General features: G+C 36.0%; 2 protein-coding genes across 7 annotated transcripts in view; one reads left to right on the top strand and one right to left on the bottom strand.

The window, feature by feature from the left end:
* The window catches only part of LOC306880242 (polyphosphoinositide phosphatase-like), a 73,086-nt gene extending 68,271 nt beyond the window's left edge, over nucleotides 1-4,815 (bottom strand). For 2 of the 6 annotated variants that reach the window (XM_079433640.1, XM_079433637.1), the window contains exons 1-3: nucleotides 4,687-4,815; nucleotides 2,993-3,097; nucleotides 571-669 (exon numbers count right to left, since the gene is read on the bottom strand). In XM_079433640.1, the coding sequence (XP_079289766.1) occupies nucleotides 571-669; nucleotides 2,993-3,055 (162 nt within the window). In that variant the 5' untranslated portion in view covers nucleotides 3,056-3,097; nucleotides 4,687-4,815. Of the gene's footprint in view, nucleotides 1-570; nucleotides 670-2,992; nucleotides 3,117-4,686 lie in introns of all 6 variants that reach the window. The other 4 variants (XM_079433642.1, XM_079433641.1, XM_079433638.1 and 1 more) reach the window with 4 other exon arrangements.
* A 10,363-nt stretch (nucleotides 4,816-15,178) lies between these two features.
* LOC306880333 (zona pellucida sperm-binding protein 4-like) lies at nucleotides 15,179-16,337 on the top strand. Its single transcript, XM_079433811.1, has 6 exons — nucleotides 15,179-15,279; nucleotides 15,351-15,508; nucleotides 15,579-15,771; nucleotides 15,842-15,989; nucleotides 16,074-16,146; nucleotides 16,228-16,337. The coding sequence occupies exons 1-6, from the start codon at nucleotides 15,215-15,217 to the stop codon at nucleotides 16,302-16,304; spliced, it is 714 nt and encodes a 237-aa protein (XP_079289937.1). The 5' UTR covers nucleotides 15,179-15,214; the 3' UTR covers nucleotides 16,305-16,337.
* The last annotated feature ends 1,024 nt before the right edge of the window (nucleotides 16,338-17,361 follow it).

The following is a 17,361-nucleotide window of genomic DNA, read 5'->3' as shown; positions in this document are numbered from 1 at the left end:
AACAGTGACTTACTAAATAATAATAATCAAATAAAATATAATATTAGATGGGAACCTAGAAAAGAAAGAAAAGAAACAGAAAATGTTGCCAACTAACTGATATAAAATACATGTAAATTAAACCTAAATAGAAGAAAAAATTATGAAAAAAATAAGTACTTAAAGTACAAAAAAAAAAAAAAAATAGAAAAAATACATACATAGAAAAAACTACAACTAAAAAGACAAAAGCACATAAAATTACTAAAACTAGAATAAATTAAACTTTTTTTTTTAAATAATAACAAAAGTGCATACCAAAATTACTAACACTAAAACAAAAATAAACAAATTAATTCTACATATAAAATATAAAACATGAATAAAAATGACAAAAGCACGTAACAAAATTACTACTAAAATAAACTAAAATAAATAAATATATTATATAAATTCTCAGCAAGGAATAAAATTTAAGTTAGTTTGTTTTATTCCAAAAAGGTTTAAAATGTTATTTCCACCACAATGAATGAAACAGATTGCAAACATGGTTTCATGTGGACTCGTTTCTGAAGATTGTAAGCAGCTCACCTTATCATCAATAATGAGCAGATCTCGTGGTTCAGTGCGGTCAATCTTCAGGACGCGGTTCTTAGTTTGAGCATTATTACTGCCCACCAGGAAATACCTCTGAATAACACAAAACAAACCATAAATACTCGTTTTTACAAACTCATCAATACATTTTAAAATGGGTGAAACTCAGGAAAACATGCCAGTGTTACATTACACCCTAATACTGAAAGAACAAAATGATATCCATATTTATTATATTCATATTTGCATGAGGACAATAAATGAAGCCATTTAAAAGTGAACAATTACACATTGTCATTATTCATTACCATATTGTGTCTGAACTTTCAAGTTTTTTTGTGATTCACATTTTTTCTACAGTAATTACTGTAATATGATTAAAATAATAATAATAATTAGCAAATAAGATTTAAAATCACAGCCAGCCTTGAGATTGGTAAAATGTGTTTTATTAACATGAAAATGTAAAATAGCAACAAAATGGACTTAAAACAGCCTTTATTTTCTTTATGGAAGAAAACAATTTGACTTCCGTGTTTTGATTTTGGAGTGAAATACGAACCGGACTAGTTTTTGACAATTTTCCTGAGAGTTATTGAGCGAATATGAAGAAAAACAGCAGGGTTCGAGGCATTCTGCTCTTTATTTGGACAGATTTCCAGGTAAGACACATTAAAGACTCCCAGTGAAATCGACACACGGAGGATAAAGACAGCTGGTCTTGTTCTCTGTTATTATAGTCTGTATTCTGCTGCGCTCATAAACGGTCCGATCTGTCCTGTGCTTTAAAAGACTGTAAAATACAGCATGAAATTAAAGAGACACAATGGACTCACACTGGACTGCACTGTCTGTCTGTCTGCATCTCACAGTAAATGATGTACACTGCCCTTTATTCAGTGTTTTATTACTCAATATTGAGCAGAATATCATGTGTGTTGTTAAGGAGAGTGTGCTACTACTTTATTAAGTGATCAGATGCATCATTTTCACATCAAAAATCCCACCGAGGCACACAGGAGGAGGAACCTAAGCCATATTCACAGAGCAGATTTGAATGATTTGACAATATTCATAAAGTTGCATTTGTCACACCACAGGACTATTAAATAAACAATAAACAAATATAAATTAAAAAAAAAATAGCTATAAATAAAACATTAATTAATTAAAAATAAAGCTGAATTTGAACTGTTGAAAAAAAATCTATAAATAAATACGTAAATAATTAACAAAAAATGACAATGGTAATTAATTAATTACCTAATCTAATTAAATTTTAAATGAAAGAATGAATAATAAAATAAATATGATCTAAAAAGTGGTCAACAAATAGTGTGTTGTAACAACATCTAAAATATATTTCCTTTATACACTACTGGTCAGACATTTGGGAAAAAATATGATTTATTTTTTTTAAATCTCGTTGAAAGAAGTCTCTTATGCTCACCAAAGCTGCATTTATTTAATGAAAAAAACTGTAAAAACAGTAAAAATTGTGAAATATTTTTACAATTTAAAATAAGTGTTTCCATGTGGATATCTGTTAAAATGTAATTAATTGCTGTGATCAAAGCATCATTACTCCAGTCTTCAGAGTCACATGATCCTTCACAAATCATTTTAATATGCTGACGTGTAATTTTAAATGGTAATATTTCACAATATTACTGTTTTAATGTATTTATAATCAAATAAATGTAGCCTTGGTGAGCAAAAGAGACTTTTTCAACAATAAAAAAAACTTAATTATTCCAAACTCATGACCAGTAAGAGTGCATTCATATAAACTCTACTGTAAATAAATCTGCTTATTTTTAGTTGTTCATTGTTGACTAAAAATATGTCATCTTATTCATCTTATATTATGATTAAGCACACTTTCACTTACAAAAGTTATTCATTATTACTATAATGTGTCCAGATATTCTATTTTTTTATTTGTAATTCTCATTATTCTATTTTGAATTGCATACTGTGTGCTACAGTAATGAGAATTTACTGGGAAAATTAGTGTTTTAATTGCCATAAAAGTAATGTCATAATGCAAAAAAAACTTAATGGTCTTAAAACAGACTTGATTTTCTTTGTGCAAAAATATCAATTCTTCATTTTTATTAAGACATACTTCGATTGCACCAAACTATAGACCAGATTTAATGTGATCGCTGCAGTTCAGACAGAGTTTGATGACAGATGAAGACTGCCATCTAGCAGCTCAGAGAGACATTAACATCGCTGTGACAACATTATATGATGCTTAGTGAATGCACAGTTATATAGTCAGAAATATATGCATATATTCATATTTGAATATGCATGAGCTGCTGATCTGATAAACATGATGTTGTTCCCTGCATTTAAAAGAGCTTTAAATTCAAAACCTTCCATGAATAATGAATGAAATGTGACTTACGGCTCTGGTCTCATAAAGCACCAGCTTCTGAACTCCTCTAATCACAGCGGCGTTCACAGGCATGACGACGCTTCAATCCATCCATCAGCTGAGACACAGACACAACTGATCCATCCAACACATGCTGGGATCAGATAACTCTCATCTGACAAAACTTCTCTATTATAACTACAGATCAACTTTACACAACCATTGCAGGATTAGCAAAATGCTTAGAACCATAAAAAAGTATTTGTTTTTATGTAGTACTGCCTTGATTCAACACAATAGACATTACATTTTTGTTTACAAATCTTACTTTTACTTATTTTTCATTTAGTCTGCTCTTTAGAAGCTACACAAGATATTTAAATGGTTGCCCCCCAAAGTTCAGATCAGTTTCCAGCCTGAATCCTTGTAAGGTGCATGTAACAACTATACTTTAACAGCAAAACATATAATTACATAAAACACACTACCAGTCAAATTCTCTTCTGCTCACCATTCATTTGATCCAAAGTACAGCAAAAACAGTAATATTGTGAAATATTTTACTATTTATAATAACTGTTTTGTATTTGAATATATTTCAAAATGTAATTTATTTCTGTGATTTCAAAGCTGTATTTTTAGCATCATTACTCCAGTCACATGATCCTTCAGAAATCATTATAATATTCTGATTTGCTGCAAAAAAAAACAAAAAAAAAACAGTAGAATTTTTTCAGTTTTTTTTTATGAATAGAAAGTTCAGAAGAACAGCAATTATCTGAAATAGAAATCTTTTGTAACATTATAAATGTCTTTATCATCAAATTAAAGCATCCTTGCTAAATAAATGCATTCATTTCTATAATCCCCCCCCCCCCCCCAAAATAAAATAAAATAAAAAATTATACTGACTCCAAGCTTTTGAATGACAGTGTATAATAATAATAAAAGCTTTTTATTTCAGATAAATGCTGATCTTTGGATTTTCCTATTCATCAAAGAATCCTGGGAAAAAAATACTCAACTGTTTTAAATATTGATCATAACATTAATAATAATAATCAGAAATGTTTCTTGAGCATCATATCAGTATATTATTATGATTTCTGAAGATCATGTGACACTGAAGACTGGAGTAATGATGCTGAAAATACAGCTGCAGATCACAGAAATAAATTATAGTTTAACACATATTCACATAGAAAACAGCTGTTTTAAATAGTAAAAATATTTCATAATTTTACTGTTTTTGCTGTACTTGAGATGAAATACATTCAGGCTTGGTGAGCAGAAGAGACTAATTAAATTATTTACTTACTGTTCAAACTTTTCACTGGTAGTGGATAATAATATTATTCATAAACCATCGGTAATTCCAATGATAATAATTTAATTTCTTCACAATTGAGATATTTAAAACAAAAAATTTAAAATGACGTCAGCTTCTTTGAACAAATTAATTAAAGTTGGTTCTTCAAAAATGCATCTTTACTTATAAATATTGATATAAAATGAAATAATCAGACACGCTGTACTATGAAAATAAGAAGAAGCCCTCCTGAAGGAGCATTTAAATGTTAATAACAAATGACAAAATGAGGAAGAGGTTGGTGTACATCTATATGGACTGTTTACGGCCTTCGCGTTTTAAAATCAGACAGTTTCTACATTACATTGATGATATTTGACAGAATTCGAGGAAGAAACAAATAAGTATCACTCACTCACAGCGAGCGCCTGCAGGAGAGTCCTTATGTTCGGAAATCTTGTGTACAAACGCTACACTGTATCATGTGACTGAGACGGAGCCTGCGCTGGGACAAAAAACACAAGCGAGAAAGCGATTTGAAAAAATAATACACCTGCTGCTGCTACTGCTGCGAGGAAGTGAGAATAAAAACAGGCACAGCTGCTTTTTGTCGACTTGTATATTTGCCCTTGTGTTAGACCGATAAGTTAACTTGACCTAGATGTTCATTTCTTGAAAGAAATAGGCTACTAGTGTTTATAGGGGAGAAAAAAACGCCAAAACGGTTGTCAGTGCGTTGCTAAGGATTGTTTTAGTGTGTTGCTATGCAGTTTTGAGCACGTTCTTCTGGGGTGCATTTCCCTAAATCAATATGGTCGAAAGTTTGAGCTCTATTGATTCAGTTCGGAACTTCAGAGCGGAGTTCATGAATCTTTTGATTCAGTTCGGAACTTCAGAGCGGAGTTCATGAATCTTTTGATTCAGTTCGGAACTTCAGAGCGGGTTCATGAATCTTTTGATTCAGTTTGGAACTTCAGAGCGGGTTCATGAATCTTTTGATTCAGTTCGGAACTTCAGAGCGGAGTTCATGAATCTTTTGATTCAGTTTGGAACTTCAGAGCGGGTTCATGAATCTTTTGATTCAGTTCGGAACTTCAGAGCGGGTTCATGAATCTTTTGATTCAGTTCGGAACTTCAGAGCGGGTTCATGAATCTTTTGATTCAGTTCGGAACTTCAGAGCGGGTTCATGAATCTTTTGATTCAGTTCGGAACTTCAGAGCGGGTTCATGAATCTTTTGATTCAGTTCGGAACTTCAGAGCGGAGTTCATGAATCTTTTGATTCAGTTTGGAACTTCAGAGCGGGTTCATGAATCTTTTGATTCAGTTCGGAACTTCAGAGCGGAGTTCATGAATCTTTTGATTCAGTTCGGAACTTCAGAGCCGAGTTCATGAATCTTTTGATTCAGTTCGGAACTTCAGAGCCGAGTTCATGAATCTTTTGATTCAGTTCGGAACTTCAGAGCCGAGTTCATGAATCTTTTGATTCAGTTCGGAACTTCAGAGCGGGTTCATGAATCTTTTGATTCAGTTCGGAACTTCAGAGCGGGTTCATGAATCTTTTGATTCAGTTCGGAACTTCAGAGCGGGTTCATGAATCTTTTGATTCAGTTCGGAACTTCAGAGCGGGGTTCATGAATCTTTTGATTCAGATTGGAACTTCAGAGCGGGTTCATGAATCTTTTGATTCAGTTCGGAACTTCAGAGCGGGTTCATGAATCTTTTGATTCAGTTTGGAACTTCAGAGCGGGTTCATGAATCTTTTGATTCAGTTCGGAACTTCAGAGCGGGTTCATGAATCTTTTGATTCAGTTCGGAACTTCAGAGCGGAGTTCATGAATCTTTTGATTCAGTTTGGAACTTCAGAGCGGGTTCATGAATCTTTTGATTCAATTCGGAACTTCGCGGATCGCGAATCATTTCATTCAGATAGGGACTTAAGAGCATGTATCGCAAATCTTTTTTTTCTTTCTTTCTTTCTTTGTTTCTTTAAAAAGTACAAAACCAAACCAAACCAAGGCAGTACAGTTATAAAAACAAAACAAAAAATAGATAGAAAGAAAGAAGGAAAGAAAGAATGCGCGAATACAAATCCCTTAAGAAAATGAACTGTAGAAGGCTATAGCCTAACCATGTTTGATTATTTGTTTGTTTGTTTTACAAAATGAGATCGGAAGAACATTAAAAATGAGCAAAATGTCTCTGTGTGGCAAACAAATGAATGAATCTTCCTCAGAAGAGACCAAAACAGCAACTCACTTCAGTGTCTGATTTATATTATTATAATCACATCTATAAGCTTTCTGTCAAATGTGGATTAACTCATTAATCTGTTGTTTGACCTCTTCATGTTTCATATTTAATTATTGTTATGATTTTGAAAGGCGTATAATGTAGTAGAGATGCTACGACATATCCATCCACTGCTAAATTGGTTGAAATGACATACTTAAAAAATGCCATGTTATATGCATTTCGATATGGTACTAAATCATTACAGTATATGGCATTATGTAAGCTATTTATATAAATATATATATTGCATATATTTACAGTTATGGTGTGATCTCCGTTATTTATTTATTTTAATTAGAGCGATTTTTACACTTTATAGACTTTATGCTTTATGACCTCCCCTGTAGGCAGTAACTGTAGAGATGCAATGCTCGTCACTTCCTGTAGATATCGCTGACGCATATATATTGAGTCTGATTTGTGCTGGAGCTGTTTGTGTTTTTACTGCGGTTCAGTTCACTTTTGACCCTTAAAGACAAATTTGACTCAATATTCAGTAGCTTGTTTTTTTGTATATAACAAGTTTGTAAAGTACAGTCAATTAGTTTTGTAGTCTATTATTATAGTCTATTATAGTATAGTCGATTTGTAGTCTATTATAGCCTGTGCAATAGAGTATCCTGTTTTTTTAACTGCTTCCACACAAAATCTTTACTTGTCACACAGTTTCTGAAAGCTGACAAAAACCATACACCAAAAATCTGCACAACCAGACACTAATTCTCAGCCTTTGACTCAGTTTTCAATTTCATAAAACACTTTTTGCAAAACACAACACACAATTCTCCACGTAACACACAAATCTAACAGGAATTAATATTATGGCAAAGGTGTTTGCAAATGTTTGTTTTGAGATGTGTTTATGATATTGAGAGATGCATTTTGTGTGCAATTCTTGGATTTGTGTGTGAGGCCAAGATTTTGAAAATGTGTGTAAGCAGTTGAAAAAAACAATAATATCTTGTTGAATTCAGTTTTATTTAAAAATGTAGTTAATTTTAATACACTGATAAAAATTATTCATTGAATTTACCAAAAAAATGTTAAGTAAGTGGTTGCAATAATTACATTTTAGCTACATTTAAATAAACAACATATATAACTTTCAACATTTATATATATATTATTAAATGTAGCTGTTTGCAACCACTTACTTAAAAAAAATAGTATCATTGTTTTTTCAGTGTACTGACTATGGCCTTATTTGTGGATTTTTTCCCTTTTTTCTTTATTTTCACTTGTTTGTGAGTGCATGCCAATACAGCAAAAAAATTGACACAGACATAATATGATGTGCAAGTTTGCTTTTTGATACATTTTGGGAAATGAAATGGACATTTAAACGGAGAGAATGACTGAATGAATGAGAAAATGAGATACAGGTTCAAACATATTGTCCCTCAGAGAGTCTATCATGGACAGGCCCTGGACACACTAGAGGTTTAACTAGTTCCTCTCTGCTGTATCCTGGCTGTTATTTTGACAGTATTATCACTGAAGGAGAGATAAGTTGTCTTGGGAATCGGCGTGGCGCCGCTGTGTCCCTCCCTCGGTCAGACAGGCATCCCGGGGTTTGTGTTGGCGGCACCCCAGGGTTCTGGGAAGCGTCCTGTTAAACCACTGAAAGCCCCAAAACTCCTGCGCACCCTTGCTAGGGTCCCTCCGTTTGCATCGCTTTTCAAAATCACTCTTTGTGTTTCCGTTTCCTTGTCTAACTTTCTTCCGAATCCTACAGTTTTCCTGCGCTAAACAAACACATTCTGTCATCCTGAAACATCCTGAAAGATTTGTCTGTCCCGCACCGTTAGACTGACTCCAGATCCGAGATTTTTGTCACCAGCGGAAATGTTTATTGCTCAGAAGTTGTTTTTCAAAACTCATGATGGTACTTAAAGGAAAAGTTGGTGAAAATTTACTCTTGATGAGTTTGTTTCTTCATCAGGTTTGTAGAAATGTGTCTCTGCATCAGTGTCTCAGCAATGGATGCTCTGCAGTGAATGGGTGCCGTCAGAATGAGAGCTGATAAAAACATCACAATAATCCACACCACTCCAGTCCATCAGTTAACATCTGGAGAAGACAAACCCATTCACTGCAGAGCATCCATTGCTGAGACACTGATGTAATCCTACATTTCTTCAAATCTGATGAAGAAACAAACTCTAATCTTGTATATATTAATCAACAGATGTAGAGCAGCTCAAATAATTAGATTTTACAAGAAGTTTATACTGAGATCTCTGACTCGGTGTCTTGAGTGAATATAAGCACAGTTCGAGTCTTAACACTGTTTTTCTGAGATCTTGATGTGCATCTCTGCATGAGATACGAGGGTTTTGCTCGTCACCTTGAGACGGTTTTGATAAAAGTCATATGTGAACGTCAGCGAGGCACAGCTTTGACTAGAATCAAAGATAATCTCAAGTACACGAGGGCCACAAAATACAAACACCTGCAGGAGACGTGCAGACTTCTCAATGAGACACAAATGAGGAAGAGATACATGCTATAGTACTAACTAACAGATTTAATCATAACTTCACCAGTTGACTGATTATATTAAGTATTGCACACATTGTTTGTATTGTGAGTGTCCAGAAATGCTGTTTAAATATGGAAATGAGGCTTTATCTAATTAAATATCCGCTAATTTGCATACATTTCTGAATCGGTGTACAATCTGAACACATGGATAAAGCCAAGTTCAAATTTCTTGTGTGATTTTTTTTGGGCATATTAGGAAATGGTTTTTACAGAAGGGATTTTGGATTTCTCTTTTTATCACTCCATAAAGCAGAAAATACAGTCAACAGTCAAAAAAAATAAAAAAATTCAGAATAAAGATAGGAATAAAACTCTTAAATTTGGTGCATGCAAATGCTGCTGAAGTGGAGGAAAAAAAAGTAAATATGAGAAAACCGGCTTTTAAAGATACGTATGTGTTGTAATTGAAATCTGCAGATGCAAATAAATAAAGTGCAATAATAAAACTAGGCAAATGATATTTGAACAAACCCCTCAGTAAAAACCGGTAATATTTGGTGTATGTAAGTGCTGCTGATGTGGAGGAAAAAACTCATTTTAAAGATGCTGTAATTGAAATCTATAGAAGCAAGTAGATAAAGTGCAAGAATTAAAATCAGGCGAATGATATATGGACAAACCCTCAGTAAAAACCTTCTGAATATAGATAGGAAGAAAACTGTAAGTTTTGGTAAGTGCTGCTGAAGTGTAGAATTTTTATTTTTTTTGAAGATATCTATAAACTTTTAAAGATATTGCAATTGAAATCTAGACACAAATAGATAAAGAGCAATAAAATAAACACTTAAATTTGTATTTTGTATATTTTCTTTCTACTGTGCCTGTAGTGTCTAGTCTTGAAGCGATAAGAAGAGGACTCTAAAGATGGAGACGGTGTGAGAAGTTGATAAAGAATACAGAGTCTGTTCTAAGCTTGGTTTGTAACCAGAAGTGCGGCAGATCTCGTGACAGAAGATGAAAGAGGAGAGAACTGGGAGATAGTCGGGTGTCTTGGGTTTAGGGTGCCTGCCGATCTCCGCTGGTGGTCCGACCGTTCTCTGTCTGATATGTGATGTCTTAAAGAGATGGAGACACCTCAGGGGTCGGGCAGAAGTCAGAGACCCCCGAACTCCCTCTGACCACTTAAAGAAAGAGAGACGATGGTAAATGATTATAATAAAAATGACAAGATTTCATTTGAATTGAAATTTGGCTTTTGTTTTATACAGTGCTGATTATTTCCAGATAGAGGGATGTTCAGTTTTACGTAAGCTTTCGAGCGCTGCTGGCTGAGACTCCTTCTTCTATCTGGACGCTGAGGTCAGATGTGTCCTTCAGTCAGCACAACACCATGATAACACGGTAAACAGCCTGATAGAGGCCTGAACTCACACCAACACAATGAGACGCTCCCTGTCTGTCTGTTTTAGTTAGAATGAAATACTAGCATTGTGTTTACTGCACAGTATACTGCATTCTGCTGCTTTAAACTAGTTGCATGAATACAGTATGCAACATTAAATACACTACTATGCCACATTGTTGCACATATTTTTTTTTTGCATTTTTATCTAAGAAAGAATTTATTTCTATACAGTAGCACAACCTTTTTGTCTAAATGGTTAAATAACCTTTAACATCTGAAGAACCTTTCCGTTTCACAAAAGCTTTTTGTGGCGAAAGAAGGTTCTTCAGATTATGAAAAGGTAAGAAAGAGATGGTTCTTTGACTGAATAGTTCTTTGTGGAACCAAAAATGGTTCAACTGTAAATTTTGGTGCATAAGTGCAGCTGAAGTAGAGAAACAAACTCAGCCCTTAAAGATACAGTATGTTTTAAAGAATCATGAACATTATATCAAAGTACAAGTATCCAATAAGTGTATGTAGCTCCTGAGAAACAGTTTAGCAAAATAATTCCATCAAATAAAATATGATTATTATTATTTAGTTATTTAGCAGACACTTTTATCCAAAGCGACTTACAAATGAAGCAATCAAAACCAACAAAAGAGCAACAACATTCAAGTGCTATTACAAGTCTTGGTTAGCCTAACGCAGTACACATATAAAGAAAACGAGTAGATAGAATAGAAAAAATAAAGCTAATGTTAGTTTTACAAGAAAAGTGTTATGGAAGGGGACTCAACACAAGAGAGATTGTAAAAAGGTAAGATTTATTAAAGCTGATGAGCGGTGATTGATGACTGACTAGGTGAGTTCCTCACACACACACACACACACACTTTTTTTTGCCAAAAAATTAGCAAGAAGTTGAAATAAGTTTATTTTATTAAGTATACTTAAGTAAAGTTAAAGTATATTTTTAAGTATACCTAAGTATACAAATATCAGTGTACTAGTAGGATACTCATAAGTGTACTATTTCAATACTCCTTGGCCCACTTTTTAGTATATAATATACTTTTAAGTATACTTTAAGTATAAAAGTAGTAAACTTTGAGTACACAACTAGCTTACATCTATGCTTTTAGTTTGTACTGAACCTATACTAAACGTGAACTCATAGGTATACTAATAGTTTACTCATTAAATACTTGTAGTAGCATTTTTAGTACACTTTGAAGTATAGTCTCAGTAAATTACTAGTTTAGTAGTTTTATACTGCAAGTATACCCGTAAGTTTTCTTTAAGTAAACTTTACATCATACTTTAAGTATACTGCTATGTCCCTATTTAGGTATTAATTTGTATATATAGTGTTATATAAATATCTGAACATACAAAACATTAAAAGAACGAAATGGGTATCTGCTTGTAAACAAAACATTTTATTCTAGCTTCATGCATTCTTTTTTAAACACTTGAATGTGGGTAAATTTTATAATTAAAAATAAAGAAATAAACAACATTTTGAACAAAAAGCTGAAAAGTCGATCAACACCGCAAAGCTTGACAGTCATTATTACCTCTTCATTGGTCGACATTTTATTCCATAACGTTACACAGTTTTGATGCTGTTTTATATCTGATAATCATTTTAAATTCCATGTGGAAGCATCTGTTGTTTCGGTTTCTTCTTCGCTTGCGTTTTTGGGAAATTCTGTACAGAAGATGTGTACTAGCACCACCTACCATATCACAATGAAAACACGGATTCTAGGAGCACAAGAATTGCTCAAATACTGTATATTTAGATTTTTTAGATAAGTCAAGTATACTTAAGTGACATTTTAAGTGCATTTCTGAGAAGTACATAAAGCCCATTTTTGAGAAGTACATAAAAAGTAGAGTAAAAGTATACTTTCCTATTTTTTGTTTAAAAGAAGTATACTAATAGTACACTTGAATAAACGTATTTTTCGTAAGGGTGTGTTTGGCTTCAATGTTTTAAAGTTTTTCTGCGATGCTTAAAGACGCCAAATGCCGTTCCTTTAGAATAAAGAGTTGAGTCAGTCACACGTAGGTCAAGTCTGGTATTTCCAAATAATTGACTAAGTAAGCGAAGGCCTCAGATCACACTGAAGCCCGGCTGATCTTTGGCTGCACGTCTGCGTATTGCTGTGTTGCAGTCATGCTGTTTACTTAGAACGATAAGCTATGATGGATGTCCAGTGACCACTGCGCAGGTCAGCACTGCATCGCAGGAGATAACACAAAACCATCCGCATGCTCTTACGAGTCGGGTTGGGAATTTATAAAATAAAATATATATATTGGAGCCAAATGATTATCATGATATTCAGTTCCTTTGACAGTTCTGGAAGGTCAATAGTCTTTAACTGATGTGAAGAGAAGTCAAATTTAGATAAAACTTGCATTAATTTGATCAAAAATACTGTAAAAATTGTGAAATATTGTTACAATTTAAAATAGCTGTTTTCTGTGTGAATGCATGGTAAAATGTAATTGATTTCTGTGATCTGCAGCTGTATTTTCAGCATCATTACTCCAGTTTTCAGTGTCACATGATCTTCAGAAATCATTCTAATATACTGATTTACTGCTTAAGAAACATTTCTGATTATTATCAATGTTGAAAACAGTGTGTCACAATATTTTTGTGGAAACAGTGATGCATTTTATTTTTCAGGATTCACAGATTAATAGAAAGTTCAAAAGGATATGCTACTTCTGTTTCCAGTGGAAAGACTATTGTTGGTGCATATTATCTGCATCGGAGTCAAGTTTCCCATCCTTCATTTTAAGATTTAAAATGTTAAATGAGGCGAGCAGAATCCTCCTCATGTTGGTGTGTATAGGGGGTGGTGTGTGTGTGTGTGTGTGTGTGTGTGTTATTTTCCTCTGTGGACTCAGCGGGTTCACACTCGGGTCTTGAACTGGCCAGGTAAACACTGGCGACCCTCTTGAAAGTTTCCTCCTCCTTCCTCATTATATCAGTGATGCACGTCATGTTACAATGACACTTTCAAGTGCCCTACTTTCTTTTTTTAAGTAAACTATTAGTCTAATTTTGAAGGCCACACTTGGACACGTGCTCCAAAAACTATGTGGGCAGCATTTTAAGGAAGCGTAGACACACTCAAGATGTCTTGTTTCTAAGATCTTTTCCTCTGGTATATGGCCAAGGCTGACTCTGGACTGCATGCTACCATACTAGTTCTTCCATAAATTATTATATGACAGAAATGGTAAAGTTAGTAAGGTTTTCTGAATTCAGCTTAAGTGTGTGTCTATATTAATGTTCAAAAATAAGAAAAAAGACTTGAATTTTGAGAACCAATGAGACATTGCACAATTCCCCCACTTGTGCAAGTCTGGGGAATCATTACAGTTAATGAATAGGGAGGAGCTATCATTAATTAGTCTATCTATCTGTAGTGTATAAAAAGACCAAAGGGCAGAATCTCCACTTTGTGACTAGCTGTTGAACAATGGCTGGAAGTTGGTGTTTGGTTCAGATTTTGGCAGTTTGTGCTTTCTGTCATGCTGTTCCACAGTGGAGTGATCTGCCTCAGAACCCTCAAGCTCTGATGTTCCAGCAAACTGACCAGCGGTTTCCTCAGAAGCCAGCTCAACAACAAACTGACCAGCGGTTTCCTCAGAAGCCAGTTCAACAACAAACTGACCAGTGGTTTCAGAAGCCAGTTCAACAACCAACTGACCAGTGGTTTCAGAAGCCAGTTCAACAACAAACTGACCAGCGGTTTCAGAAGCCAGTTCAACAACAAACTGACCAGCGGTTTCAGAAGCCAGTTCAACAACCAACTGACCAGTGGTTTCAGAAACCAGTTCAACAACCAACTGACCAGTGGTTTCAGAAGCCAGTTCAACAACAAACTGACCAGCGGTTTCAGAAGCCAGTTCAACAACAAACTGACCAGCGGTTTCAGAAGCCAGTTCAACAACAAACTGACCAGCGGTTTCAGAAGCCAGTTCAACAACCAACTGACCAGTGGTTTCAGAAACCAGTTCAACAACAAACTGACCAGAGGTTTCAGAAGCCAGTTCAACAACAAACTGCCCAGCAGTTTCCTCAGAAGCCAGTTCAACAACAAACTGCCCAGTGGTTTCAGAAGCCAGTTCAACAACAAACTGACCAGCGGTTTCCTCAGAAGCCAGTTCAACAACAAACTGACCAGTGGTTTCAGAAGCCAGTTCAACAACAAACTGACCAGCGGTTTCCTCAGAAGCCAGTGGCGCAGGCAGAGCCCCTTGATAAATGTGCTGTAGCTGACTATGAGCAGATCCAATGTGGACCACCTGGGATCAGTGGTGCTGAGTGTGAAGCTATCAACTGCTGCTTTAACGGACAGCAGTGTTACTATGGGAGGGCAGGTAAGCGTTCTCAGTCTTATTCGGTTCATGTTTAATATTCTCAGCATTAACCTGCTCTTGTAACTTTGTTCCAGTGACTGTCCAGTGTATTAGAGATGGTCAGTTTGTGGTAGTGGTGTCTAGAGATGTTACTCTGCCTCGACTAAGTCTGGATTCGGTTAGTCTACTGGGTGGAAATGACCCACCTTGCGGTCCTGTGGAGTCCACACCTTCTTTTGCTATATACCAGTTCCCTGTGACCGCATGTGGCACGAGCATGATGGTGAGCAGCTGCTTCTGGTTTTAATCTGCATTCCTTATGCTGGACTGGATGCCAACTGCGTTTCTATTCACAGGAGGACAGTGGATATGTGGTGTATGAGAACAGAATGACCTCCTCCTATGAAGTTGGGATTGGACCATTTGGTTCCATCACAAGGGACAGTCACTTTGAGTAAGTGATCCATGACTTGATGCGACTGGTGATCTCTGATAAATGCTGCAAGCACTCCTTCTGTTGTCCAGGCTTCTCTTCCAGTGTAGGTACTCTGGGACTTCTGTTGAAGCTCTGGTTGTGGAGGTAAACAAGGTTCCTCCACCTCCACCAGTAGCTGCTCCTGGACCTCTCAGGGTGGCGCTCAGACTGGCCAATGGCCAATGTGTCACCAAAGGGTGCGCAGAAGGTAAGGTCATGTCCTGTGTCTTCCTAAAGCCTTTCAAACTTGAGTCTGGTTAAACTCCAGTGTTCCTCAGGGGATGAGGCCTACACGTCCTACTACAGTGACGCAGATTATCCCGTCACAAAAGTCCTGCGGGAACCTGTGTATGTTGAGGTGCGCATTATGGAGAGGACTGACCCCAACATCGTCCTGATGCTGGGACGTTGTTGGGCAACATCAACCCCTAGTCCACTCAGTCTCCCCCAGTGGGACCTTCTGGTTTATGGGTGAGTGTAGAGCCAATCTTTATCTAGTTAGTCTGCTGGGAGACACTTTCTAACCTCCTTTCCCCTTCAGATGCCCTTACAAGGATGACCGTTATCTGACCACACTGGTTCCAGTGACTGGATCATCTGGTCTTCAGTTTCCAACCCACTACAAGCGCTTCGTTGTGAAGATGTTCACATTTGTAGAGCCAGCCTCACTGGCTCCTCTGCAGGAAACCGTATGCTCGCTAGCTTTTCCTGAACCCTTAATATTACACTTTCTTAAATGGATTCTATGGCTTAACCCTTTTCCCCTCTGTCAGATCTTCATCCACTGTAGCACAGAGGTGTGCCATCCCTCTTCCGGCTCCTGTGAGCAAAGCTGCACCAGGAAGAGTGAGTACTTGCTGTAACATGACTTGATGATGAAATTAGTTTTTGAAATGCCCCTCACGCTTTTACGAACTTCTCCTGCAGAGAGAGATACTAATGCCAAGACCATCTCAAGTGGACAGACAGTGGTTTCTAGTGGAGGAGTTACTCTGGTCATGTGAATTCAGTGGTTTTAATAAACTGCGTGAAACTTCAAGATTCATGTTTCTCTGGCTTTTGTTAGCGTCTCAAACACCGTTTTATAGTTTGGTTTAAAGGGACACTGCACTAAACTGGAGCTCTGTTTGCTTTTAGCAAGGTCTCACCAACAATGTGACTTCTTGCTGAGCATCTACAAAACTTGCTTAATTTGGCTAACTGCTTGTTACGCTCCAATTGCAGACCTAGGACACCCCCACACACACATGAGCACATTGTCAATGCCTTATGAAATTAAAGGCTATGACTGAGTTTGCTCTGGCCAGTGTTAAAACCATTCCTGCTTCCTGGCTGGTGTGCAGTGACTATCTGTCATGACCAAAGCCCCTTTTCAGTTTTACTTTGGCCAAACCAAATATAAGTGGTGCACAATATTTGGGTTAAATTTGATACTTGTCCCAGTAGTGCATTTTCTAGAGTAAACCAGGATGGAATACCATACGCGAGCGTCTCCCAGTCCTCGTGCCCCTTATCTCTTATGACTTTTTTTTTTTTTTTTTTTTTTTTTTTGTAATTTGCCCTGCAAAGTGGACCTCACTGGATATTCTGCCTTGATTCCAGTTCAAAATGTGTATGTTCCATTCGAAGGGCATTGACGTGTGCGAGACGTGAATTTAAATTGCAGCATTTAGAGGTATATGGTCATACTAAGTTTCATAAGACGCAGCGGCACAGCACAAATCCATGAATGTTCCAACGTGAAAAACTTCAGTGAATTTCCCCTGCTCAGGGAGTAGGGAGCAATGAACACTGTGTAGGGATCTCATTCGGAACGTTTTATGCGCATAGCTCTCCTCTAACGAGCTGGTTATCTGAATCTGGTGTTAATAAGAGAAACATGCAAAATATGGGGGGGGGGTGAGGATTGAGAACCGCTGCCATGTGCTATGTGAATTTAAATAATTGCATAAGATATCTAGATTATAGTAACTTTTAATTCAAGAATTCCCAAACTGGTTTTAGAAAGCTAGGACAAAGGCTTTTTTTTTTTTTTTTTTTTTTTTTTTTTTTTTTCCCCAA

The sequence above is a fragment of the Barbus barbus genome (assembly GCF_936440315.1).
Source record: "Barbus barbus genome assembly, chromosome: 14".
Lineage (NCBI taxonomy): Eukaryota > Metazoa > Chordata > Actinopteri > Cypriniformes > Cyprinidae > Barbus > Barbus barbus.
The sequence above is the reverse complement of the archived record's forward strand: the minus strand, read 5'-3'. Positions and strand labels throughout refer to the sequence as shown.

Coding starts and splice junctions, on each gene's coding strand:
- LOC306880333 (XM_079433811.1), top strand. CDS start 15,215: ATGACCTCCTCCTATGAAGTTGGGATTGGACCATTTGGTTCCATCACA. Junction 15,509..15,578: donor CACCAAAGGGTGCGCAGAAG/GTAAGGTCATGT, acceptor AGTGTTCCTCAG/GGGATGAGGCCTACACGTCC. Junction 15,772..15,841: donor TGGGACCTTCTGGTTTATGG/GTGAGTGTAGAG, acceptor TTTCCCCTTCAG/ATGCCCTTACAAGGATGACC.